Source organism: Canis lupus, chromosome X, assembly GCF_011100685.1.
Source record: "Canis lupus familiaris isolate Mischka breed German Shepherd chromosome X, alternate assembly UU_Cfam_GSD_1.0, whole genome shotgun sequence".
Taxonomy (NCBI): domain Eukaryota; kingdom Metazoa; phylum Chordata; class Mammalia; order Carnivora; family Canidae; genus Canis; species Canis lupus.
Window position 1 is genome coordinate 11,549,953 of NC_049260.1, and position 27,856 is coordinate 11,577,808.

The following is a 27,856-nucleotide window of genomic DNA, read 5'->3' on the forward strand; positions in this document are numbered from 1 at the left end:
AAGCTTTGAAGAAAATAATAAAGTCAGATGTAGACAAACAAATCTCTTGCTTCTTTATCCTCCTTCCCATGTAACGGACGGAGCCAAGATAGTAATGTCTGAAAAATCTGCCTCACTCGAAAGTCCCCAGATTAGCCCCAGAAAACCTACACTGGAATCTGGCTTCCCTGCACTCACTGCGAGTAACCGGGACAAAGAGACCTGTCAGGGTCTCAGTGTGTCACCTGGAGAAGGGGCGGGAAGGTGCCTACCTGGCAGGGCCCCTGTGATGGCAGACGTAGTGCATGAAGTGGTCCTGGCTCAGCGCTGGGCTGTGGGAGACGTGCAAACAAGGGCTGTGATCTAGGGAAGGGGGAAAGGCCTCAGTGCCTCCCGACCAATAATACAAACATACCCGGCGTGTTTCCACCAAAAATAAAAATCTAATTGACAAAACTGGCCAAGCTTTATAAACGTGAGTTTATTTTAAAATGCCAATGGCCACGACACTCCACAATATTTGTGGGTCGTGTGTGCCTCCATCCCCTTGGCACATTTACATGTGCAGGAGAAACCGTTTCAGCTCCTCTGGGAGGACCAGTCCGTTGATCTTATGATGCTGCTGGGTCCCAAAGCACTTGCGGATTCTAAGGCGACAGAGCTGCAGCAGAGAAGGTGGCCCTGGAGAAAGAATGCAAGACAAGCCACATGTTGGTGTCACTGATCTAAGGCTACTTCTCCTCTCCTTCTAAAGCAGACGAGCTGTAACACTGTCCTAGGGAAATAACGTGGTTCTGCTTAAGACCATGTTCTGGGTTTCTAAGGAGGCATTTTTAGGCCACGTTCTCTCTTCGCTGGTATTTAATTGAAATGAGCTTGTTAGGTTTTGATTTAGAACAGCCGGGAAGAAAAAAAAAATCAAAGCTCAGCCTCACTAATGGAGGCTGAAGGCAGCTAATTTTGGAATTATGAAGCCACACAAAATTCCCAATGATGCAAATAAAATTCATGTTTCACAGCTTTCTTGTATTTTACCTTAAAAAATAAGGTATTTCCAAAAAAAGGCATTTCTAGATGCGTGTTTATAATTTAGCAATTTTAAGATATTCAAATATAATGAGCTATCAGTGAAGCCTAAGGGTATGTTATCTTATTAAGTCATATTTGTTTTTTATTCTGCACGCAGGGCTAACCCAATGCTTCAACTCACAGGTGAAAAGTAACCAGCCAAGACTTTACAGTTTAGGATTGTGGGTCTCAACAGGGGGTTGGGTGGAGGGGAAAAGGAGGAGACACATGGCAAAGTCGGGGGACACTTCTGTTTGTCACAACTTGGAGGGAGGGGCTACTAGCATCTAGTGGGTAGAGGCCAGGGAGGCCACTAGACATCCTGTTGACGGTGCTAAGGCTGAGAAACCCCATTAGAGAGTAGAAGGATGAGACAGGACTTCCTATCCACCCCTGACCGCCTGTACCAAACTGTAAATGGAATTCTCTCTTGGTTATTACACACACACACACACACACACACACACACACACACACAAGCAAAGCTATATACCATCAAGAATCCCATAGAGCAGTGGCCCTGCAATCCGGGCTGCATTTCAGAATCACCTATCAGGGGGAGCTTTAGACCGCACGCTGTTGGGTCCCACCCCAGAGCTGTGGCTTCAGTTAATGTTGGGAGGGGGTGTGCACAAGAGTTTTTAAAGGCTTGTGCCCCAGGTCATCTTATTGTGGAGCCAAAGTTGAGAAAACAAGCAAAAGGATACAGTATGGCCTCGGCTTTCCTACAAGCTGCGGGGTGGGGTGGGTTGCCTAGCTCTCGGGTGAAGGCACAAAGGACAGGTGGAAAGAGATACCTCCACCATCAAAGACACAAAATGCAGTCTTGTCAATGGGGACCTGACAGCACATTCAAAAGGCCCCCGTTGGGATTTAGGGCACCTTCCAGATACGGTAGTTGGACTCAAGGCATATACTGACGAGCTGCTTCCCAGTGTACCCAAGGCACACAGATGGACAAACTGCCAAAACTACAGGGTGGGAAACTAAACTAAATTTCATCTCACTGGGGAAGTTGAAGGACATGTGCACTAGATACACTGTCAGGGACAACCGTGGGAGGTAATGATAAACGCTGGGCAATGCAGAAAAGCAGGACGACAGCGTAAGCAGCGCAACTACTGATACGGATTGAATATCTGCCATTTCCTCGAAGTGGGATGATGCACAATTGTAGCCTTAATCCCATATAAATAGAGCCGGAAACCCACTACAGCTCTGCAGCCACTTACTGGCACCTGCAAGTGTTCAAGCAGTTCCCTTTACTCAGTAATAAAACCAGCTAATTTTTTTAATCTATGAATTGGCATATTGCTTTGGTCTCGATTTCTTCCCCCCCAGGCCCCCGCCCCCAGCAACACTCAGGATGCTTTAAAGCCAAAGTGCTTTCAAGGGTGGCTCCTGTCATGCTGGGCTGAGAGTCATTTTCAGTTTTCATTGTGTGCCATGAGTAAACACTGCTTTACATGCTTTCCAAGGCCGGTGGGGTGGTAATCCTGAACTCCTCTGCAGGGACATCCAGAGACAGAATTTGCTGTGTTAAATCTGCAGGTCTGGCTCCCTGCACTTGCCTGGCCTCATTTCCTGTGGCCTTCCAGACTGCTGAGAGGCGACCTCACCAAAACCCCAAAAATGACGCATGGAGGCCAAAGCAGCAGTGATTCTCTCCAGTGGCAAATGACATTTTATAAACCAGTGGGATCACTGACCACACTGTCACCAAAATGGGAGTTAAAGGAATCAAGGGCAATGTAGGTGCCAACGAATGGCCTTTGGAAATCGAGTGGAAGGGAAGAGTCAGTGGAGGCAATCTGAAAATCCAAGGGGATTATTTACTGAGGCAGGGGATGAGGGATTATATATGTGTGGGTACACTTACGCACATGCGCACGTATATGCATGTACGTGTGCGCATGTGAGTGTGTGCGTACACATGACTTTGTGACTTTAGAAAGCCAGGAGACGCTGTTGCTTTTGTGGATCTCATTCCCAATTTTAAAAAGTTGTATTTTATGACTGTGTCGGTATACAGACAAACATAATCCAGGTTGAAGTTTATCCCTTTCTTCCTTTGGATCTTAAAAGAAATGAAAACATCTTTGTGCGCTCCTAATCACATCATGGGCCCCAAGCATTGTGCCATCTGTCCTGTTGGAGAAATAGGCCCTATATAGATAGATTTTTTTAAAAACAAATCATCAAAATGCAGTGACTATCCCACTGCTTAACCTAAAGTGGTGACTATCCCATTGCTTAACCTAAAGGGGTTTCTATTGAACTGTTCCTTATGCCTGACGCTGCTCAAAGGGGACAGGCCTTGTTGGGGGGCCCCTAAGGCAGGGCTTTGGCTGCAAGTACCCTGAGCAGTTGGAGTGGGAGGATGAAGTGATTCTGTGGCTGCTTTACAATTCTGCACAGAGCTAGGCCTAATTCTCAGCATGCAGGCTGGCGATAACCAGACAACCTGCCATCAGAACCCTCTGGTAGGGAAGCCTGCTTCAAAGTCTCACAACCTCGAAAACTTAACAAAGTCCACATTCTAGTAAAAAAAAAAAAAAAAGCAGGTCCTGAACTGGCTGCTCTCCATTTCCAGGGACAATTATGAATACCATCTGCGGGGTCTTTGTTCCCCACCCCAGCCCACCCCCGACCTCACGGCCCTACCCCCCTGCACAGCACTCAATGACAATGTTTAGTTGTTTGGGTCAGAAGGACTGGTTCTTATTTGCGGAGGTGTGGACTTAGGTGTTGACAGACTTGCAATAACAAATGCCTTCAGACTGCTATAAATCCTGAAAGGAGTAGCTTATAGCACTTAATGAGTAGCATTTTTGCCCCCCAGAAACCCACTTCTCAGTAGTGTGGCCCGTCCATAGTGCAGTAAGGCGTCCCAGGGGCACTGAACAACCCCAAAGAGGATTCTATTGCATCATCCCATAGCATGTTTTAGATAACTTTAATATCAAAATTTGTCAATACTATGTTAATCCTTTCAAAGGTGGCCTACCTCATATATGAATATTAGATCCTCCAAAACACCCGGTCTCCTACATTCCACACAACAGATGGTTCTTTTCCACATAACCAGTACCATACCTTGTTGAATACTCAATAATCTCAGCTCTCCACGTTTGATGACAGCCGAGAACAATTTTTCACATAGTATTGGAAGTCAGAACTTGGTAAGTACCTGCCTCTTGCTACAGCCCATAAGAGCTATGGATTAGGGCTTAGGTTCGGGCAAAGAAGAAGCACCTTCTCTCTGCAAGAAAAGCTGGGTCAAAGGGCTCTCGGGAGGCACCAACTCCAAGGGACGTTTGCCTTCAGCATTCTTGGCCTGGGTGTCTGCTCCAAAGTCCATGAGCAGGAGTGCCAGCTCCCTGCTGGATGCCCTGGCCACCACGTGCAGAGGGGAATCCAGACCCCGGCCCTGGTTCACGCTTGCACCTAAACAGTCAGTCACAAGAATAACACAGTCAGCCAAGAAGCTGAGCCCAAGCGTCCCCCTTCTCCAAGCACTATGCCTCAAATTCCTTCACAAAGGGACTTCTATAGTGGGCACGGCAATCCTGGAAAACAATGGGACACGACTTGATTCCATTTAATAATACGGGGAAAGTGCCATTTGACAATGTGACTAAAGGTATAACATGAGCTATGCAGCATACGAGGTCACCTTTGGGGATGCCTGGGTGGCTCAGTCGGTTGGGCAGCTGCCTTCAGCTCAGGTCGTGGTCCCCGGGTCCCGGGATGGAGCCCTGCATCAGGCTCCCTGCTCAGGGGGAGCCTGCTTCTTCCTCTGCCTCTGCCGCTCCCCACCCCCCAACTGGCTCATGCGCTCTCTCGCTTTCTCTCAAATAAATAAAATCTTTAATAAAAAAAAAATTTGCCTTTGAGTGCTAGCCATAGGTATGCTACATATGAGAAAAATGCTGGAGGCATGCAAGCCGCACGTGCATCATTGTAGTGTGTACGTATTAGCCATACAAGCTGCGAGTGAGGCTTTTCACTTTCATACAGTGAAATCTCATCTATCACACCACGCAGCCACACTCACACGCCGAGCCACTGCTATAAAACCTGGGACCCGGGACTGTGTAATCTAAACTGCAAAGAGGGCATCTCCTAGGTGAGGGCGGCCAATTCCAAGGTCACGGGGAAGATGGCACAGTCCTCCTCTTCGGGAGTAAGGTGGATTTCTAGGACCGTCCCAAGCCAGTTCCATCCTGACACTCTACAAATCCCTACCCAGACCGGATGCTGGCTCCCACTGGGACATGTGGGGACATGTGGCTCTGTCTCAGCTGCTGTCCCCCTAGTAAAATGGAAACCTGCGTCCACTCGACAAATTGTAACTGGGTTGTTCTGGTACTGTTCTTGGTTTTGTGAGGGATGCAAAACCCTGCCCTTTCCTAAAAGCTTAAATCTACATAGAGCATCGGGGGAGAGGGAGGAATGGTGGGAGAGAGAGAGAAGGAGCATGAAGCTCCTAATGCCCGGCTATGGCTGCCACATGAGTGGAAGGCAACAAGAACCACAGAAGCATTCAAGGGAAGGGTTACTGGAGCTGTAAAGAATAAGCAGGACTCAGGTAATTACAGGGGTGACAAAACGGACATCGGAGGTTGAAGGAGGGTCTGGACAACAGCAGGGGGTGGGGGAAAAAAAAGGACGCTCCACAGGCCTTCTGGAGAAAAACAACATTTCCAATGAGCTAAAAATGAGGCAGGTGGAATCTGCAAATCAAGGCAAACTGGCAAGGAAGGCCCTGGGGGGAGGCGCAGCCGTGCTCCAGCAGCCGTGCTCCAGCAGCCCTGCCAGTCCTCCAGGGCTAAGAGCGTGACCTGCCGCAGCGGGGGGAGGCGACAGGGAAGGGAGGGGGGCAGAGAATCACCGAGGACCACCCTGGGAGCAGATCCGATTGGCATCATTATCCTCATCACACGTGAAAGAACGAAAGTGCAAACAGCATAAGACATTTCCCCACGGGGACCCAGTCACTGTGAACCCCTATCCTGTTCGCCTCCTTGGCCCACACTCTGCGTGCCCCACCCCCGCCCCCTCCCCAGGATGCAAACAGCTTTAAAATATGTTTAGGGACGCCTGGCTGGCTCAGGGGCTGAGCGGCTGCCTTTGGCTCAGGGCGTGATCCTGGACTCCGGGGATCGAGTCCCGCATTGGGCTCCCCGCGGGGAGCCTGCTTCTCCCTCTGCCTATGTCTCTGCCTCTCTCTCTCTCTCTGTGTCTCTCATGAATGAATGAATGAATGAATGAATGAATAAAATGTTTAAAAATAAATAAAAATAAATATATTTTAAGAATACATAAAAAATAAACTCCTTTCCTTTTTCCTTTCCTTTCCTTTCCCTTCCTTTCTTTTCCTTTTGCCTTTTTCCTTTCCTTTCCTTTTGCCTTTTTCCTTTCCTTTCCTTTCCTTTCCTTTGGTCGTGTGCTTTTAGTTTTACCTGATTCCAGCAGCTTCTTGGCACAGGCTACCTGCTGGTTTTCACAAGCCTGGTACAGCGGTGTGCCCAGGTGGCTGATGTTGTAGTCCACATCGCCCCCGTGCGCGGCCAGGGTCTCCAGGCACCCCACGTGGCCTGCAGCCCAAGACAGAGCAAAGACAGCTTCAGCCCCGTCTGTCGGCCCGGAAACCCGGCCCTCCCTGTGGGCTGTGCGCCTCCACTCGCTCGGACCCCGGACCCGAAGCTACTTCCTCCAGCCCAGGGCTGACTGTCAGCTGCACCATGCCAGACACAGAGACCGGGGGGGGGGGGGGGGGGGGGGGGGGGGGGACGAGGCGGCCCAGGCGAGGGGACGTGGAGGGGGAGGCCCTGCAGGAGGCGAGAGGCAGCCTCGGAGCTCCAGGCAGGCCACCGCGGCCACAGGAGAGGTGACAAGCAGCTGCCAAACCCGACTGGCGGGGGCCCCGTCTGGCAACCCAGGTTTGCTCAAAGCTGAACCAAAGCTCTTGCTCGGGCTACAATGCCACACCTCAAACATCGCTCCTCTGCCTTCCTCTTTGCATAAAATCATTTGAGTTCCACGCATCTGGGGAAGATGCTGAGTTGACGCATCTCTTGAAGAAGAAACGTCAATGCTTTGGGAGATTGTGATCCTACGGATGGATTCGGTCAAATAGGACTGGGGAGCCATTCTGTGAAAGCCACCGGGGAGGTAAGACCCTACTGGCAGCGTGCGGTCAGGATGGGGATGACGGCGGCAATGGACGCTGGGGGGAAGCAAAACTTGCCATTGTATTTTTTGTGTCCGAGTTAAGAATATCGGGAAAGCTGTGACTTTATGAAAAAGAATTACCCCAGGGCCGCCTGGATGGCTCAGCGGTTGAGCGTCTGCCTTTGGCTCAGGGCGTGATCCTGGGGTCCTGGGATCGAGTCCCACATCGGGCTCCCTGCGTGGAGCCTGCTGCTCCCTCTGCTTGTGTCTCTGCCTCTCTCTCTCTCATTCTCTCTCATAAATAAATAAAATCTTAAAAAAAAAGAATTACCCCAAGCTGAGTAAGTGCTGGGGATCTCATGTCCAACATTATGCAATAATACCAATACTGTATACTTGAAATTTGCTAAGAGGATACATCTTAAGTGTTCTCCCCACACGTAAAAATGGTAACTGTGTTTTCGTTAATTTCATTGTGGCAACTGCTTCATAATGTGGGTGTCTATCAAGTCATCATGTTAGTACACCCGAAAGAAATACAACTTTGTCAGGTATACCTCGATAGAGTCAGGCGTGGAGAATTACCCCCAGCCGTATATGGCACCTTATTTTCCAAAAATCCAAAGTGTGTTTCACTTAAAAAACCTAGGTGGCCCCGAGACAATATTCTTTAAGGCCCGAAAACAGAAGAGTAGAGGGTGTTTTACAAAATAATTGGATTTATACGGGGTCATGGGTTCAACAGTATATTCCACAAATATGCATGGATAGTTCTACTATGTGCCAGACCCCGTTCCAGAACTACAGCAGTGAACAACTTTCCAGATGCTCCGAAAGGGTGGTTCCCAAACTTTCTGTGCATCGGAATCACCTAGATGCTTGCTAAACAAAACACGCATGGCCGGGCCCCACCCCGGAGTTGCTGATTCTGTGTGTCTGGCGTGGGGGCCAAGAGTCTGCAATTGCACGCCAGGCCAGGCGGATGCTTCCGGTCCCAGGACCTCACACTGAGAAAAGGTCCCTCAAAACCACCCCTCCGCTTGCTTCGTCCTTGCAACAGTAAGATGTCTGCGGAAGGAGAGGCGGAAAACGTAAATTCTCCATAGATTTACCTCTCTTAGCAGCTTCGTGGATGGGCGATGCCAGGTCACTCACGGCGTGGGGGCTGGCCCCATGCTGCAGAAGCAAATTCACACAGTCCTGGCTGCCGCTGACGCACGCATTGAACAAAGGGGTGTGCCAGTCGGTGGTAACGCCATCCACCTGGAAAGAAGAGCGCCAGGCTGAAGGCAGGTGGTGGGGGCCCAGGGTTCAAATCTAGCCTCCACTCCTGTCAAGCTGTTATTTGACTTCCCTGAGCCTCCCATTCCGCGGCTATAACATGACGACAAAAATAGCAAATTCCAAAAACAACAACAACCAAATTCCACAAGGTTGTGAAAAACCGAATGAGCTGAGGCACCGAACATGTTGCCGAATGTTCTATCACTTCCACGCCCCCAGGAACAGGAATTCTGAAGCCAGTTGGGATGATCCTATATAGCTTACAAACTCCTCTCCTTGTTTTAAATGTTCCACCCTAGACCTGTCCCACACCAGTCCAGTGTCCTTTACAGTAGTGAGAGGAACGTATTATTAACGTTACTTTTTTTTTATTTTAAAACATGACTTTCACAGAAATATAGGGTGAATACGTGCCAAAGATTTCCTTCAATTCGTTCATTAGGGAGAGAACCAGGAAGATGGTAAGGCTGGCTCAAAGGGGAATTTATATAGTCAGTCAATTAATGCTGAAATAAATTTGCTAACAGATACAAGACTGGCTACCGTCCTTCAGGGCCAGAAAACTACAGTCTTTGGGGCCATCTTTCCTAACGTGGGAAACCTGACAGAAACTTGCAGTTCACATCTGACTTCACAGTGTCTGGGCTATAACCAAATAGGGAAGAACAAAGCCAAATGCAACTTTTCTACACTGTTAAGAGAAACTATACTGCAGACGAGAAGAGCCTTCTTACAAACCATTTCCAAGGAAGGCCAGGACTAGTGAGGCACAGAAGATGTCCCGGGTGCAAAGTTTAAGGAGACCCTCCCTTCCAGGCCCACGCAAGTGCTCAACAACCCTGAGAGGCAGTGGCTCTCCAGAGCTGGCATCCTAGGTGCCCTTAGGCCTCCCCTGAGTCCTGGTCCTGTTTCCACACGTGGAGTGGGTTTTCTCAAACCCTATATAAACCCGATGATGCACTCACCGATGGCTCTCTACTACTGCTCTCAGGACAAAGCCCATTTTCCTGGCAAGGACAACAAGGCTGTTTGTGTGCTGGCCCCTCTTACCCACTCTGCTGCCATAAGGAGCGATTTGAAATTTATTTTTTTTAAATTGCTCAGTTTCACTTCCAGGCCTTTACAACAGCCCTTCCCAGTGGGCGGGAAGCACACAACTTGCCCCAACCCACCAGTCAACTGGCTGATTCCAATAGATCCTTTGAGTTTCAACTTAGACATCATTCCTCCTAGGAAGCCTCTTCAGACTTCCTCTCCCCCATCACAGCACTCACTCTTGCCACACGGTGGTGGTTTGCAAAAATGGCCACACATTCTCCGCACTGTCTGCATATCCCTTTGCCATGTAGCAATGCAATTCCTGCCATCAAGAGATGGAGACTACTTTTCTAATCCTTGAACCTGGGCTCACCCATGGGACTTGCTTTGCCCAGTGGGACGATGGCAAATGAGAGCTTGCCTTCTTTTTGATGCTCTAGGCATCCCTGCTACCATGGGAACCAGGCCAGGCTGCCTGTGAAAGGATGAGAGACCACACAGAGATTTTGTCACCCCAGCCATCCCAGCCAAGGTCATTGCGAAGCGGCCCTCCCCAGCCAACCTGTCAGCTAACCTTCAAGGCCTAAGTAAGCCCGGCTGAGGTCAGCCGAACCAGGCCAGGTCAGACCTATCTGGCTGGCACAGGAACTGTGAGATAAGTAAATGGCTGTTGTCTTAAGTCATTCAGTTGTGGTGGCTTGTTACACAGCCAAATAGAACAGGAAGAAACAATGTTTGGTAACTGCCCGCTGTGGCAGAGATGTGCATCCGACAAAGCTACTTCCGCTCGCTCTCCGGGGCACACAGCCAGACTACACTCCCCAGCTTCCCAGGCCATGAGACAAGTTCTGGCCCATGGGATGTGGGGCCAAAAGTGACATACGTCACGGCCAAGATAGGCCCTTAAAAGTCCTCTGTGCACAACCCTCCACATCTTTTCTCCTTCCAAACTCCTGGAGTGGAGGTGACTACTAGTAGCATATGTGGAAGTCACTTGTTGAAGATGGTGGGGTGACAGGATGAAAGGAACCTGTGTGCCTGAATCACCCCCAGGAAAGAGCCACCCAACCAGGAACACCCCCACTGGAGTTTCAGTTCAGTAAGAAATATGCTTGTGTTGTACCAGGCCACCAAGATTTCAGGTTTTATCTATTAATGTGACGAGTGTGATATTTGTTAATTCGCCTATTTATCTGGCTGGGTCCTCATCTAATTTATAAGTTCCTAAGGATCTTCATCCAGGGTTAGGCATGTAACAAATGCTCAGGAAATACAGGTTGAGAGAACATGAGAAACCCACATATGTAATTTTCTAATCAGACTTGTCTGTCACTTTTGACCTTGAGGGGACGTAGTGAATGGAAGACTTACTGGTCCCCACTTTCCGGTAGGGACCTACTGAGATCCTAGGGAAGGGATCTCATTATGCCATCCTGATTCTCATTCTCTAAGTAAAAATCAAATACCTCACTTCCCTCAATCCTCACAAAACCACAGCAAGCTTACACAGCTTCACTGTCATTTTCCCCCTCTTCTCAGATACGGACTCAAAAGCTCAGAGCCTCGGTAACTTATTCCAGTTTTCAATATTAGAAAATGGTAGACATGGTTTGGGACCATTATTCAGGTCCTCTGGAGCCAAATATTCCATATTTTCCATAATATTTCATTACCTTCCAGCCATAGGAATGAAGGCGAAATCTAACAGTTATTTATTAGTAGTGACTGCTCAAGAAAATGATGCAGACTCAAACCACCACTACTTTCTAGCTAAAAATTCAGTACTTCGTCTATCCCTAAAGCAAAGAAGCTTGATGGACATAATACTTTGGAAAAACACCTCTCTTCAACCTTCAAATCGGACTAGTCAAAAACGCTGGAAATCATTCAAAAGGGATAGGAACCGTCATTTGTCATTCACGGTTTCTAAGACATTTATGTGAGCTGCACTTACCTGAGCCCCATGCTTCAATAAAATGTTTGCACAAGAGGGATGGCCTCCCAGACAGGCTTCATGAAGGGGAGACACACGATCTGCTGTGACGAGGTTCACAGGCCATCCCTGGAGGAGAGGAAATGAGCAGAGTAAGGGGTACAAAGCAATAGTTTCATAGGGTGGGTTTTCAGCCACAGATCCAGTGCTATGACCATGCTTTTAAAGTTAACCTGGCTCACAGTCGGAGAGTAGGGTAAGGTGTTCCTAATGACATTAAAACAAACAAACAAAAAAGGAACTCTCGGGGTGCCTGGGTGGCTCAGTCAGTTAAGCGTCTGCCTTCGGCTTGGGCCATGAGCCCAGGGTCCTGGGATCAAGCCCCCCTGTTGGGCTTCCTGCTCAGCAGGGAGCCTACTTCTCCCTCTCCCCCTGCTTCTGCCCCTGCTGTGCACTTTTTCTCTCTCAGTCTCTCTGTCAAAATGAATAAAATCTTTTAAAAAAAGGAACTTTCATGCTGCTGGTGGAAGTATAATATGATATACAGGGAAACAGTTGCACAGTCTCCTATTAGAGTTGACGAGATGCATCCCTATGACCCAGCAATTTGACTCTTAGGGATACACATTCTAGACTTTTCTCTTGTTCTCACTTGCTCCTGTCCTCCCACTTGCTAGCTTTTTGTTGAGAAGGTCCAAGACAAGGAACGGAGAACAGTCTCCAGCCAACTGCCACCCAGGAGGAACTGATCTTGCCAAAAGGCATGTGAGTTACAACTCGTGTCCATCTCTAGTCAAGCCTTAAAATGTCTACGTCTCGAGCCCTCACCTTGACTGCAGACTCTTATGAGTCCCTGACCCACGTAAATTGTGTCTAGATTCCTGACCCACAGACACTGTGAGCTAATACAGGTCTATTACATTAAGCTGCTGAGGTTGGGGGGAATTTGTTACACAGCAAGAGATGACGAATGCAGGGCCAAAGCATGAGGTGAACCCCCACAGACAGACAGCAGGAAGTTCCAAGGCAGAGGGGCAATTAGGTTCTCACTCTAGGTACTCAAGATCCAAAGAACCAAGAAACTTCTCTGAAGGCCCTGGGGTTCATCAACCCCTTGGAAAATGTGCTCTTAAGATGATTATGAGCCCAATCCAAGCAAAACATCAAAAGAACTCCAGGAGAGGCTCCATAGACACACACACCCCCGGTCGTGGAATAGTTACCCTTAACAGGAGGAAACTGGGTACAATAAAGTTCTTTTTCTTGGGACACATTAGTTAAGAACACGATTAGTTTAATGACTTGGTAATACACTGTACCTTTTCTTCCCATAACAGTTCAAATCTGCCTAAAATCATTCCAATAAATTACCTCCCACAGCATCATTCCTAACACACATTCTTCCACTTGTACAGACATCTATGAGTCTATCAGCATCCTGATCATCCTGTCCTGTCGGTTTTTACTGTGATGGGTGACCTCATCGATTTTGAGAGGTCCAATAATTCTGGACAGACTCTGGAGTCAACAGGATTCAGTATACTGAATCCAGAGCCTTTCGTTGGGTTGGCTTGATGAGGGGTTCTGGGAGACTCGAAATAATCCAATTGTAAATGAGAAATTCCAACATCCACTATGGTATTTTGCCCCCCGGCCCTGCTGTTCACAGGGAGGGAAACGACTAAATCTTCCCACCTGTAGCCCAGCATCCCATCTGTACCCAGTGAGCACTGAATAAATGCTTACTGACCCCCAACTCAAGAAGAACTGTTATTTTATTATTGTCATTATAATTGTATTATGTAATTGGAGGTATCCCCTCTAAGATTTGTTCTCAGATGCACTTCTGCCCCCCTCTCAATGCTCTATCTTTGTCCAATCTCTTCCATTCACACTGCTAGAGTACACAAGAAATCCATATCCCCCTGTGCAACAGACTATGGGATGAAAGAAGACTGTCCTTTAAAGGAATTATGTATTAGGTGTTCCATTATTATAAATGTACTCCTCTAGTCACCAATGACATTTCTTTCTTTCTTTCTTTCTTTTTAAAGATTTCATTTATTTATTTGAGAGAGGGAGCACAAGCAGGGGGAGCAGCAGAGGGAGAGGGAGAAGCGGACTCCTTGCTGAGTAGGGAGCCCAATGAGGGGCTCGATCCCAGGACCCCAGGATCATAACCCGAGCCAAAGGCAGAGGCTTAACTGAGCCACCCAGGCATCCTGCCCTTCCTTCCTTCCTTCCTTCCTTCCTTCCTTCCTTCCTTCCTTCCTTCCTTCCTTCCTTCCTCCCTTCCTTCCTCCCTTCCTTCCCTTTCTTTCTTCCTTCCTTCTTTCTTTCTTTCTTTCTTTCCTTCTCTCTCTTTCTTTCTTTCTTTCTCTCTTTCTCTCTCTCTTTCTTTCTTTTTCTTACTTTCCCACTGCCATTTCTAAGCAATCATTTGGGTGCTTATACATAAACCCAGGTAAGTGAAAATGCCAAAGAAATCAGTCACAATACAAGAAGTTTTCACCCCACCTTACATAAGCACGTTACAAAGAGGTTCCTTTCCATTAAGGTTCACTCTGCAAATTTAGGACTGCATGTACAGTTCCTCATTGAGCCACAGTGCCACTTTAAAGGAACTGTGGCAATTTGTCTGAATTATCGACAAATCTGAATCAAAGAATATCGTAAGGTGCTTTTTAGCCCATTACTTCACACAGGGTCCAGTCCGCAGTGGGTTCTCAGGTTTCTTAAAAAAACAAACAAACAAAAAAAAGGTTAAATGGCTTATCTCTAATTTTTCTATCATCGATTGTCCCTCAGGTCAGCCTGTGATCAGACACGCTTTTTGATGGGGCCACGGGGCTGGACAATGTCAGGGCAGCCACAACGACACAGTGCCCTGTACCCGGCAGCTTTCTGTCCCAGCCTCAAGTCCTATGTGCACGCCGCCTGAACCAACTCGAAGACTCCAAGGTCGGGCTTCTTCCTTTGTCCTGTCACAAGGGACACATCATTGTCTACACCCTGGGCGGAAGGTGGTCATGGACACCTGTCTTCTCGCATTCATCAAACACACTGCCCCTTCTACTGTAGCCAGGAGATCAAAGCCACTTGATGTGAGAACTTCTCACATTCCTCTCCTTCCACCCCTGAAACCTCTGCGTGTCTAGTCTTCGATCCTTCCACTGCTCCCTTCTCCAAGCCTGCCCCGACAGCCCGTGACCTCAGCCCAGCCTTCCGCCACCTCGTCATTTGCCTTCGGCCACCTCCTCAGAGGTGTCCCCCCAGCTCTCTCCTCTCGGCCACACTTTCTTCTCGCATTTTGAAGTCTTCCCATCCTTGTTCCTGACCCTCTACCAAACTTCCATCCGATGCTCTTCTCCCCTTAGCTCCCTCTCCCCCCTTTTTAAAAAAATACTCCCCCATAATCTCTACTTCTCGCCCTTCTCTCATCTACCAACACGATCCCACTGAAACTGCTTTTTAAAGATCACCAGAGACTCCCTCCTTGTGGAATTCAATATATGTTGCTCTGTCCTCCCCCTTTCCACCTCTGAATTTGCTATGTATCCATCCCAACCTCATGAAACCCCTCCTCTGGCTGAAACCAAGCTCTCCCTGAACAACCTCTACCTCACCTCCTCTCGTCCTTTTTCTGTCTCTCTCACTAACTGTCCTTTCCCCCCTGACATCTCCTAACACTGGCATTTCAAGGATTTGCCCTCAAATCCGTTTTTCTTCTCTCAATACTCTCTATATAATAGTATACGGCTTTCAAAACTCAATCTCTACCCCGGTACACGTTTCTAGGTCCCTGCTAAGACATAACCACCGGGAGACCCAACTAACAACGTAAACTCAGCCTCTGCCAACAACCAAACTCTCCCTGAAAAGGGTTCCTTGTCTGGCCAGCCCGAATCCTCTGAATGGCACCACTATCTTGTCTCATACCTAGGAGGGAGACCTCAGAGGGAGGGGAGCAGACTGATTCCCAAGTTCAAATGCTCAGCAGGGAGCACCCAACAAGCAGTGTGACCTTGAGCCAGTTACTTATCCCTCTGAGCCTCAGTTTCCTCGCGTGTAAAATGGGGACAACTGTACCCGCCCTATAAGGTTGTTACGAGGACCATGAAATGATGCATGCTTAGCCCTCTGTAATTTCCAGGCAGTCATGATCTGAGATTTCTTCGTATTCTTTACCACTTAGCCTTGAGTTAGCTGCCACATCCGAAAGATCTGATGTTTCAGAACACTGGGATCTTTCCTCGTTTCCACTCAGTAGTAACTTAGCCCTTTAAGGATTGCAGGGGGCAACATCAAGAGGGGTGCCCGGGTGGCTCAGTGGTTTAGCACCGCCTTCAGCTCGGGATGTGATCCTGGAGTCCCGGGATCGAGTTCTGCATCAGGATCCCTGCATGGAGCCTGCTTCTCCCTCTGCCTGTGTCTCTGCCTCTCTGTCTCTCTCATGAATAAATAAAATATTTTTTTTAATTATTTAAAAAAAGAGTTGTATCCGAGGGACAGAAAAGCCAGTCTTCACCACCTGCTTGCAGCCAGGCCTTATTGCTAAGGCTCTCAGTCTCCACTGGGCCGTGGAACGGGGAGCTTTGAAAGTCCTGATACCCAGGCTGCATCCCAGAGCACTTACCATATAATCAAAGGAGGCTGAAGTCAGGCATCAGTATTTTCTTTTAAAGATTTTATTTATTTATTTGAGAAAGAGAGAGAGACAGAAGGAGCAGGATGAGGGGGTAGAGGGAGAAGCAGACTCCCAGCTGAGCCGATGGCAGGGCTCGATCCCAGGACTCTGGGATCATGATCTGAGCCAAAGGCAGATGCTTAACTGACTGAGCCACCCAGGCGTCCCCAGGCATCAGTATTTTTAAAGCCTCACCTTAACCCAGACATCTCAAGGCTATTCTAACGTGCAGTCCAGACTGAGAACCACCAAATTAAGGTCACACCACATGGTCAAGCCGTACCTTACTTGCTTTCTGCTGATCCAACAAACTGCTACTGTTTTTTTAAATAAATTTTGATTGAAATGCAATAAAGAAAAGTCCATAAATCCTAAGTGTAAATCTCAAGGAATTATCATAAAGAAAATATACATGTTCTCACTACACAGGTAAAGAAGCTTGGTATTATCTGTCTTTTCAAATTTACCCCTTCTAGTGGGAGGAGCTGGTAATACAATATCTTACTTGTAATCTGAATTACCCCGATCACTAATTGGCATAGTTTGATACATTTGCTGAATATTTGGATATCCTTTTTTATGAAGTGCCAGTCCAAGTCTCTTGCTCATTTTTCTGTTGGGTTGCCTGCATTTTCTGTATTGATTTTAGACAAGGAATATGAGCCGTCATTGGATGGATAAATGGATGGATATATATATATATACACGTAGCAAATATTTTCTCGTCTGTGGCTTGCCTCCTTGCTTTCCAAATATTGCCTTTTGTTGAAGTTCTTAATTTTAATGAAATCCAACTTACGTATTTCTTTCATGTCCAAAGGCCTTTCTCTCTCTCCTACAGTCATAATGTTTTTGTTTTTGTTTTTTTTTATAAGAAAAGAATCCTTGAACCTAGTGGTTCTACAGGAGCTTTTAAAAAACTACCAATGCAGGGGGCACCTGGGTGGCTCAGTTGGTTAAGCATCTAGCTCTTGACTGTGGCTCAGGTCATGGTCTCAGGGTCATGGGATCAAGTGCCCAAGTTGGGCTCAGCAGGGAATCTGCTTGAGGTTGTCTCTTCTTTTCCCTCTCCCTTTGCCCCTCCCCCTACTCTCTCTCAAATAAATAAATAAAATATGAAAAAAAAGAAAAAAAACTTCAATGCATGAAGACTGCCCTAGTTTAAATCAGAATATCTGGAGTGAGGCCCAGGCATTGTTATTTTTTAAAAGCATCCCAGATTATTTCAATGCGAAGCCATGGTGAAGAATAGTCATCATATATTCAACTTCTCCCTTCTTGGGCCAAATAAGACTTTCTTTCCTCTTTCTTTTCTCTTTTCTCTTTGTTTTACAGACATTTGAATGTTTGGTCTTATTTTCCTTCCTAAAATATGTTTGGTTTAGCAACCATGTTTGTCATTATGTTTTGATTATCCAAAGTGTTATTAGATCGCAATCAGAGAATAAATACCATGTGTGATGATGGTAACCGGAACAGGTGATTTATAGTTAATCCTCACAAACCCATATAAGGTAGCCTAACAGACTGAATTTTTGGTCTTAATTCTTTACTCTCCTATAGCAGTGTAATATATTCACATCTTTGCCATCACCTCATAGTTGATAAAATGTACTTCCTTCATCCTTGACTTCAGACTTGGTCATCCAGCTTGCTTTGGCCAATGGGATGTTGGTGGATGTGACATAAATAGGCTGGAAATACCCCTGCATGGCTGGGCTTGCCCTGCCATGCTCCAGCCTTTTGCCATGAGAATAAAATTCCTCAGGTAACCACGGCTCCAAGAGGAATGGGAGACAGGTGGCAGAGCTGCACCCAACCCATGGCCTGCAGACAAGCCCAGCCTAGGCTGGCTGACCCAAAGACTCGTAGGCCAGAAATCAATGTTTATTGCATTATGCCACTGGGTCTGGGGTGGTTTGTTACCCAGCAAGATCTGATACGGGTAGTTATTGAAATGCTCATTTTATGAAAGCCAAAACTGAGGTTCCAAGAAGAGAAGTTGCTCAAATAAAGTGATAGAGCTCAGATAAAGAAATGGCTCCATCCGATGTGTGGTAAACATACAAATACTGAAGATAAATGAATATCGGTCCAATTTAATAAGTGATATATAAAAGCTACAGTGATCATTTTTCAACCTATCAAAATAAGGTAAATGTTTCATTTTATCTGAGAAGCAGCTTAACTGCTTTTGGCTAGAGTTATGTGTTACTATCTATATTTCTATTTATAATAGGCTTCTGCTACCATAAACAGCTTAAGATAGTGGCTTAGGGTAGTCTGAAATTTGTCTTTAGAAGTTGTTATCTTACAGGAGCATTTCCGAGTCTAGATAGGTCCACGAAATTGGAATTTTCTTTATTTTAAAACATTTATTTTCACCAATAACTACCTAAGTGTATGATGTCCTTCCATTATGAATCCAGACAACAAACCACAGCGGTAATAGCAGTATATAGGACTATGACTGAGAGGACTCACAGACACTTACGTTGTATTACGATCACTGGAGACATCTAAAATATCTCAAAATCTGCACTCAACCTACTTAGAAAATATGATAGTTACTGGCATCATCACAAAATCTTCTTATTTAATACAGTTGATATCATCATGTCACATTTGTTCTTTTACTAATTTGATAGGTCTTCTCAGTATTGTGTTTTGTGCATTGAAAACACTAGTCCAAGAAGGGGTCCATGGACTTTGCCACACTGCCAAAGGGTCCATAGTTATGGGAAGGGCTGAGAGCTCCCACCAAAAGACCTATAGCCTTTTTAGAAAACAGAACATTCTGAACAAAAGCTTTATCAGAATCCTGAATGGTGATTTCAACTCCTTTTTAAAAAATATCTTCACTGAAGTTCCCATTAATTTCAAACTAGCAAAACTCAAATTAATGTGGACTTGAAATTACACTAGAGGAGCAGAGAAATGAATATCCAACTGAGCAGAGCCACAATCAACTAGAGGCTTCCATAAAACTGAAAATGCCTCTTAAATGATATGACTACAAACACATTTTCAGGGCACCTGGGTGGCTCAGTGGTTGAGCATCTGCCTTTGGCTCAGAACGTGATCCTGGGGTCCTGGGATCGAGTCCCACATCAGACTCCCCGCAGGGAGCCTGCTTCTCCCTCTGCCTGTGTCTGTGCCTCTCTCTGTGTCTCCATGAATAAATAAATAAATAAAATCAATAAAAACACATTTTTAAGCATTTATTTGACATTAGGAGTTTTCAACCTCCATGCTACTGGCATTTGGGGCTAGATAGTTTTCTGATGTAGAGGGCTGTCCTGAGCAACGAATGTAGGATGCTTGGAGAGGCCCTTGGTCTCTGCCTACTCGATGCCAGTAGCACCGCCCCCCCAGCCCTTGCTCCCAGTCGTGACAACCAAAAATGTCTCCAGACATTGTCACGTGTCCCTGAGAAAAACTACTCACACGATTATTTTCAAAAACACAGCCCATCGATTAAAGTGAAGGCAGTCTGAATGCACAAATCTGCCTGTTATTCACCTAGTAGGTACTAACAGTGCCTACGATGTGCATAGAACTGTCCTAAATTCTAGTATTTATGCCAGCCTCCAGATAAAAAAAGAAATGGTTAAGTAGGACAGGATTCACCTCATTTTGCTGAAGAGAAAATTTATATCTTAATCAGACTCTGATTTTTTTCTCGGTGTGGTGAGCAATAGGATATGCTTAATATGTCTTTTTCTTTCCCCCAAAGCCACATACCTGGCCAATGAGGTTCCTCAAGGAAAGCAGACGCCCATGGATGGCAGCTTCATGCACCGGAGACCAATCGGACACAATATCTACATGGAAAGGGAGGAACGGGTTACAACCTGCTAACGCACCATAGACCCAAGGTGCACCCTTGCTGGTCAGTAAGAGCCCAGTGGGTCTTCCTGGATGGAGACATTGGAGTCAATTCACCAGAAGTCCCATTAGCCCATCAGCATTTCTCCCCTCTATTGACGCTCCGAGGACACGTTTTATTTGAAATGTCTAGATAGCTAAAAAAAGAACTACAGCCAGTATCCAAACTGAGGACAAGAGAGGTAGATCAGGATAACGGACTACTGAACTTCCATTTACACACTGGTTTCCAAGGCAAATGGTCCACTGAGTTAAGTGAGAGCATCACTAATTATCAGCATCAGCCTGCAAGCTGTGCTTGCCAGTCTAGCTTCCTGCATGAAATATGAACTCTGGTATCTCAGCAAACAGCGCCATAAACTAAGAGAAGTGATCGCAGAATTACATACACCATTAGGTTTGAAATCAGATCTAAACAGAACTGTATCTATTTATGGACTACCTCCTGTCCCAATATCAAGCACAACATGGAGCTCAGTCTGACCCTGTAACTGGGACATTATGTACCCCGAAAGGCAGCATGCCAATGTGGTTAAGAGAGCTCTGAATTCAGACCTGCTTGGCTTCTTCTGAGCTGTGGGTCCCTGGACAGGCTCCGAGCCTCAGTTTCCTTCCCTATAATGTGAGGACAGCAATAAACTTACCCATAGCTCAATACCTATTAGCTACTATCATTATCCTGCCCTGCCATTAAGCAGAGTCTTGATGACACCCCCATAATCCCTGCTATTTCAAACAGCAAATTTATTCTACAACCATATGGAAAGAACACACACTCTTAGGAAGGAAGCCTGTAAACCCCTATCCCAACACATTAAATGTGTTCCTCTCTCTAATTGAATGTGGAGGTAATCTGAACGAGGCAGAGACGAATTTTCCTCATCACAACCCGTGTCTGATTTCCGGAACAAACAGGAAGTCAGAAGGTGAGGAGGTTCCTCCAAGCTTGCTTCTGTTCCCCCTCTGCGTGCTTGGTAAACACACAAACACAGCAGAATGTTCTGGTTCCAGTCATGCCTGCAAAGGAACTGGTGTCTCCTAAAAGCTAATGGGACCTGGGGAGCCAGGGCAGTTCCTAGTGCCTTACCAACTGCAAAGCTGGAGACTAGAACACTTTGTACTTGACACATGTTGGCGGAGGTCTGCCTATCTGGAACTATCAGTGCCCTGGAAAATCTGTCCCAAGGAGCAAATTACCATCCTTCCAGATGGATCCACAAAGCATTTATAGGTAAGAGGAAGCTGAATGAGCCTAAGGGCGCACTGTCCATCCAATGCTTTCCTTCTGGGGTCATTAAGAATACCTTAAGTGAAATGGCTTTTCCGACCTCCGAAACCTTATGCTCGATAGAAACTTCATGTCCTCCCAGTATTCTCTGAGGTTCCTGATGCTCTTAAGAAAAATATTGCTGGTTCTGGGGCTTGGAGCCTACATTCCAGACTGCAGCTAAGGGAAGGTGTCTCTCTAAACTAGAATTGAAAGGACAACTAATTCCGCACTGCAGGTGCTAATGCAAAATACAATCCGCACAAAATCTTGAGTGGGAAGGATGAGCCAAAAATTGAGAAAGGTTCCGAAAGTCGCTTTTAAAGAAACTTGCAAATGTACCCTAATGGATCACCATGTGTGTAATGATTAATCCGTTTTTTCTCCCAAGTGTTCAGCTGCTAAGAAATATAGCTGGCACACTCCCCAACCTTTCTTAAAGCGAGCTCGGATAATTAGAGTTGACAACCTAAACAGTCCGGGCAGATAATTGGGGACCTAAATTGTAATTCTGTTCAGATTTCATAAAACTGATGCAATTATATTATCAACTATAGACAAAAATGAGCTTGACTTTCTATTCATTTGTCTTGAAACCATTACTCCTTCCATTTACAATGAAGCATTGTGCGCTCCTCTAAGAGGAATAAAAAAGGCTACCTAAGGTTTTGTACCCCTGCTCTAGCACGTAGTCTGTACAAAGCAGACACAGTCTCTCACCGAGAAGCACGGGGTGTTGTCCACGTACACGTGGTGGGGGACTGACCCTGTACATCTACCTATCTAACACCTTTATTGAGTTATAATCCACACACCATACAGTTCGCCCACCTAAAGTGTACAATTCATTGGTTCTCAGTAGATTCACAGAGTAGTGCAGCCATTACTACTATAGTCAACTTCAGGACACTTTCGTCCTCCCCAAAAGCAACCCCTTGTCCATTAGCGGTCACTCCCCAGTTTCACTGCCCTCGACACCTGGCCACCACTGCTCTACTGAACATTTCATAGAAATGGAATCATACAGGATGGGGTCCTTTGGGACTGGCTTCTTCCACCTGGTGTAATGGTTCAAGGTTCATCCAACGTTACAGGACATATCAGTACCTCATTCTTTTCGGTGGCCAAATAATACCCACTGTATAGACAGATCACATTTTTTTTTTTACTCATTGGTCAGCTGATAGACGCCTGGGTTGTTTTTACTTCTTGGCTGTGATTAACAATGTTGCTATGAACATCCATGTGCAAATCTCTGTCTGACCACCTTCAGCTCTCTTGGTTTCACACCTTGGAGTGGAATCACTATAGGACCAAGTAACCCAATGTTTAGCCTTCTGTGGAACTTCCAAACTATCTTCCAAAATGGCCTTGCCACTTTATATCCCCATCAGCAGTGTATGAGACTTCCCTTTCTAAATTAAAGGCATTTCAGACCAGAGTTTGGTAAGCCTGTCACAGGCTGTCTATCACTCCTGGCCAGGATAAACACTTGGGGCCTTGCAAAGCCAAAATTCATCTCAAATTTATACAAGGACGTCAGCCTCAGCAGGTGTCTGAACAACTGAGTGATTATGTAAGAACTTAAAATCGTGACAGGGGATAGGTTAACATTTGTCTAGCAGTGAGAGCATGGAGAGATGTACCTAGACATACACACGGTTTAGTAAACGCCATAATTTGCCACGTGGACTAGTCCATACACTCTCTTTAGCTCTTGAAAGCACTGAAGAGATGGATGAGACCTACATCTCATGTGCTCCTGCCTGGGAAAGTCAGGGAGAGGTTTCTCCAGGGTTGTCCAGAGCCCACACCCAAGCAGGCAATGAGCTACAGACGACATGTGCAATTAAGCCCAGAAGCGGCTCTGCCTGCCTTCCTGCTAAGAGAGCACACAGGGCAAAGGGGACCTGCTGCCTCCGGAACACGGAAATGCTCACAGTAGGGGACTGGGTGGAGAGGTGACTCGAGGTCACCATCCCCTCTTCCACTGACCCCACCACCGACTTTGAAACTTCAGGACCATTATCTGCACACAAGACACCGTCCAGGCCCTGAGTATGTGCTAAGGATTTCCCCTGCACTCGCCCAGCCGGGGCCTACTGGTTTTACTGCCAGAAAAGAGATGCCCACTGGGGTCTCCGGCAACGCCACGGATGCCCTAGTGCAGCTCTCCTAACCCGCCCCACCAGGCCTCCAATTAGTGCCATTAAACCTACCTTTCTTTTAGATCGAGTCTCCATCCAACCCCGCAGTGCATTAGGAAGTCTGTCATTTATTTCACTTTTATTGCATTCTGGAATGATTTTTTTTTAATTCCATTATTTCAGAAGGGATTTTAAAGGCGCTAATTGGTACATTCTGAAAAGAGCTACTATATATATATATATATAAAAGAGCTACTAACGAAGCTCTGAGGCAGTGGCATAGATCTATCTCCATCCTGAGAAACATTTTGCGAGGTCAAGGGGCAGAGAGGGAGGCTGAGTGGGCCCGAGGCGGCGGGGGCGGCTGCCTTCGGCCTCTGGGATGTGGTAAGGGAGGCCCGGCGCTGGGCGCCAACACTGCCCACGATCTGGGCGCTGTGTTTACAAATCCGATGCACCCTGGTTGGGTTCCAGGACAAACAAAAAGAGGAGGAACAGAGACAGAGGCTCGTGGTCAGAAACCGGAAACAGAAAGGCCCACTGAGGCAGCTGGTGGGCCAGTCAGACCTGCCCACTGTCATTCTCTCTCCAGTCCCAACGCCCAGCGTCTTCTTTCTCGCTCTCTGTCTGGCTCACTCTCAGGCTGCTTTCTCCACGGGGACCTCAGAGATCACCCCTTCTGTCTGAGCAGGCAGGTGTCCCCACAGAAACCCTCACCCTGGGATCTAAAAATCCACGAGAGTGGGGGACTGCGGCCCTTCCATGCCTGCTTGCACCTGTCTTCGATGGGAGCCCACTGTCTACAGGGTGGCCTCAATCTCCTGAGGAAAGCAATTTCTCTACAAACACCTGCTCAGGGGCTTCTGGGTGGTGTTTAGTCTCTGCCTCCGTGTATTCTTCCAAAGTCTCTATGAATAGGTACGAATGGGCTCCCTAGAGCCGCCATGACCAAGTGGGCCTCAACTATCTATTCCTTGCCATCTTGTTCTGAAGGTGAGAAGTCAGACACGACAGCGTCATCAGGGCCATGCTCTCTCCAGAGGCTCCAGGGAAGAATCCTTCCTTCTTTGCCTCTTCTAGCTTCAGGTGGTAGCCGTCCAGCGCTGCTGGGGCTTTTTGGCTTGTTAGACGTGTCACCCCAATCTCTGCCTCTGCTGCCACAAGGCCTTCTCCCTGTCTCCCCTCTTCTAAGGACACGAGTCATTGAATTAGGGCCCGCCGGACTCCAGTATCACCTCACCTGAACTGATGACACCTCCAACAGCCCCATTTCCAAACAAGGACACGTTCTGAGGTACTGGGGGTGGGGGCTCCCACGTATCTTTTGGGGAGGCACAATTCAACCCATAACATGGTATTTTCAGGGAAAGAAAAAGACATTTTTTGGGGGGGCGGGGGGGGGCTCCTGGCAGAGGACTGAATCATTGAACAAATCTCTCTGAAGAGCTGGTTGCCATCTGCACGTCCTTTCCTCCCTTCGTCCAGAGGAGGCGGAGAAAGACCTGCAAGTGAGAAAGGGAGCAGCCACGTTCCCCAAGAGGAAGCACACCTGGGCCCTGGTTAACCTCTGACCTGGCCCTGTGCCAGGGGATACGCTTCACCTGAGCTGTGCCCCGGCATGGCCCTGCGGAAATAGCGCTCCGGAGGGGCCCACATTCCACACCTCACCAAGGTCAGGACTTTAGAAGCATAAACAAATGCAACTGGGCCAGAACTGAGGCTGCGCCCGAGGGGCAGGGCTGACGCAAAGCAGTGGGAGCTGGACCCCACTCAGGAAGGGAGCGGCAGAGAGTCTGGGAGGGCTTCGTGGTGGCAGCGGCTGGGCCGGGTGCAGAAGGTGAGGGGGACTTGGCCAGTCAGGTGCAGAGGACAAGGAGGCAGGAGAGCCGAGGTGTCCTGCCATCTGCCCGTGTGATTCTGCTTCTTTGGAAACTTCTCATCCTTTAGTTCCTGGGAAATGACAACACCCAAATCTCTTTCTGCTTCTCTAACTCACCGGTCTTGCATGCTCAGCTGCAGGCCTGGCCCGGGGCTCCATCCATGGCTCTCTGCTCTGGGCCATCAGACAAGCTCTCCTTTCCCAGGATTTCAGCACAGCCCCCGCAGAACACTCAGAGGTCTCGGCTTCCCAACCCCCTTGGCTGCCATTCATTTAAGCTTAAAAACTTTACAGTTTCAGCTGCCTTCCCTCCTTTAGTCCCGATATTTAATCAAGCAGCATAGCCTGATTGCTCTTTCCTTTGAAACTGTCACCCTTGTTTCCCCTTCCTCTGTCATTTCCAAAGCTCGATCCAAATGTAAGCCCCATGCTTAGATAGTGAGTGCCTGGTTCTCAAAGCCCCAAACAACACCACCAGCATCACTCGGGAGCCTATTAGGAATGCATATGCCCAGGCTCCACCCAGGCCTACAAGAGCATCAGAAGCTCTGGGGGGTGGGGCCCAGTCATCTGCATGTGAGCAAACCCTCTGGGTGACACCAACACATGAGAGAGTTGGAGAACCTGGGCATTCGTGCAAGAATTTCCCGTAATCCCACAATCCATCCTGAACATGGCCACCAGATTCATTTACTTACAGTCTTCCTTACTGCCAGGTCTCCACTCCAGAACCATCGATGGCTCCCAATTCCCTGCTTTATGAAGGCTTAACTCCACCGAGCCTTTGCAGCTCTGTTATTGAGTTCGAGCTCTCCAAACTTGTCCTCAGCAGATTCCCTAAGACTCTGCATTCTAGTTGTGACAATGTGTTCAGTTTCGAAGCACCATACCCTTTAGCATATGGACACCTGTCCACCCCCACTCACCCATCCTGCCCCACATGGAGTTGGATTAGGACCTTTAGAAACCGTAATCAGAGAAAAGTGGCCGCCCCCCTCCCACGAGTGGAAATAAAAATAAACAATACTTAGGTGTAAAATAATCATGTGGAACTCATCCAGGTTACTGATTCTTTCCCACTTGAACTTGGAAATATAATTTGCTGCTTTAATGATACATTTATCGCATTCATTTTTTTAAAAGTAATTTTTGGTGCCACGCTGCTTTCTACTACTCCAAGCTTGTGCTCAAAAAATCTGATTAATCCAGTTCTGCCTTCGGGGATCCAGATCCTATCTGTCGAGTGCCCTGCTCCTTTTAGAAGCAAAACTGGATAGTGAATGAATGGATGAGCAGTCCTGTCTGCTCAGTTAGTCGGAGGGAAGGCATGTGGTATTTTGTATCTTCTGTTGTTTTCCCTTTCAGCAGCTGTGCCACAGGAGAGTAGTGAGTCCTACCTGACTGCTGGGTCCCTGCATACTGCCCCTTTGATAGACCCGTGTCGTGGGCAGCCTTGCTAACAATATGAATCTGAAGCCTCATGCTCAGACCCATTTTACAGTCCTTTCAGTCAGCAGGCACCTGCTGGATGCTCACCAAAAAATGACAGTTGCCCAGAGGCACGAGACTCTACAGTTAGCAAAGACACCACCCGACCGGTGAGAATTACGCCTGTAAGATGCTTCTCTGAAGTTTAAAAAAAAAGAAAGAAAGAAAAAGTCTCCTTTTACAGTGAATCGATCAGCGCTCAGTGTTGGGACATCACTTATAAACCCAGCCCCGCCTAAATGCCAAATACCTGAGACCTTTTGATAAATGTCTCGGCAGTAAAAATACCCTATTAGAAGTTTTACCCCTCCGATGTGATATACGGGCTCCATCTGGCCCACAAAGGATCATTCTTCGGAGCTGAAGTTTTTACCGGTGAATAAACTGTGCCACTTGGCCTCGGATGGTGTCCAGGACTCCGCAGAGGAGGTGTACCCCCTGATCCGAGCGGAGGATGTCTGGCTGACAAGCCGGGGACACACCCCAGCGGGGCCACCGGAGCCACCCCGCCCTCTCCTCTCGAAGCCCGCTAGCCAGCCTCCCCGCGCTCTGGTCCCACGGCCCCTGGACTCACCCCCCATCCACGGGTTGGAAAGGAGCCTGGTGTCGGGCGGGCCTCCCGGCCTCAGAGACTTGCTGGTCCCGCCTGGAGGCTTGCCGTCCATGGTGCCCCCGGAGCCGGGCAACCTCCGTGTTCCACTTCAATTGCTCAGGAAAGTCCAAATTCCATGTTCTTTCTGCTGCTGGGAATTCCGGAGCCTCGGCCGCACCGTCCTGCTCAGACGGTAGAGAACAGCAGAGCACAGAATGGGCAGGGTAATCCGAGCACTACCTGTGGTCAGACGGACGCGCGCCCAGGCACACACGCGCGCACACACACACGCACGCACACGCTCCACCTAGCCGGCTGGAGGTCGGCCAAAGCCCACAGCGGGCCCCCCAGCCCCAAGTCGGCAAAGTTGCTGATGTCACGTCCTTTCCCAAACTGAGACCAATCAGTGAGGAAGCCTTGGTTTATCAG

General features: G+C 47.6%; 1 protein-coding gene across 3 annotated transcripts; it reads right to left on the reverse strand.

Annotated features, from left to right (window-relative positions):
- Positions 1-440: 440 nt before the first annotated feature.
- ASB9 (ankyrin repeat and SOCS box containing 9) lies at positions 441-27,817 on the reverse strand. Of its 3 annotated transcripts, none has more exons than XM_038586863.1 (7): positions 27,410-27,815; positions 19,911-19,990; positions 11,501-11,608; positions 8,337-8,487; positions 6,513-6,647; positions 4,303-4,494; positions 441-660 (listed from the first exon to the last, which is right to left on the reverse strand). In XM_038586863.1, exons 1-7 carry the CDS (start codon positions 27,498-27,500, stop codon positions 536-538), a joined length of 882 nt encoding a protein of 293 aa, XP_038442791.1. In that variant the 5' UTR covers positions 27,501-27,815; the 3' UTR covers positions 441-535. The 3 variants fall into 3 exon arrangements, with proteins under 3 accessions (XP_038442791.1, XP_038442792.1, XP_038442793.1); XM_038586864.1 differs by lacking the exon at positions 27,410-27,815 and adding an exon at positions 27,141-27,201; XM_038586865.1 differs by having other exon boundaries at positions 524-660; positions 4,238-4,494; positions 27,410-27,817.
- Positions 27,818-27,856: the final 39 nt, after the last annotated feature.

Coding starts and splice junctions, on each gene's coding strand:
- ASB9 (XM_038586863.1), bottom strand. CDS start 27,500: ATGGACGGCAAGCCTCCAGGCGGGACCAGCAAGTCTCTGAGGCCGGGA. Junction 6,648..8,336: donor CCACGAAGCTGCTAAGAGAG/GTAAATCTATGG, acceptor CTTGGGCTGCAG/GCCACGTGGGGTGCCTGGAG. Junction 661..4,302: donor GCTTTTCTTGCAGAGAGAAG/GTGCTTCTTCTT, acceptor TTCTTTCTCCAG/GGCCACCTTCTCTGCTGCAG.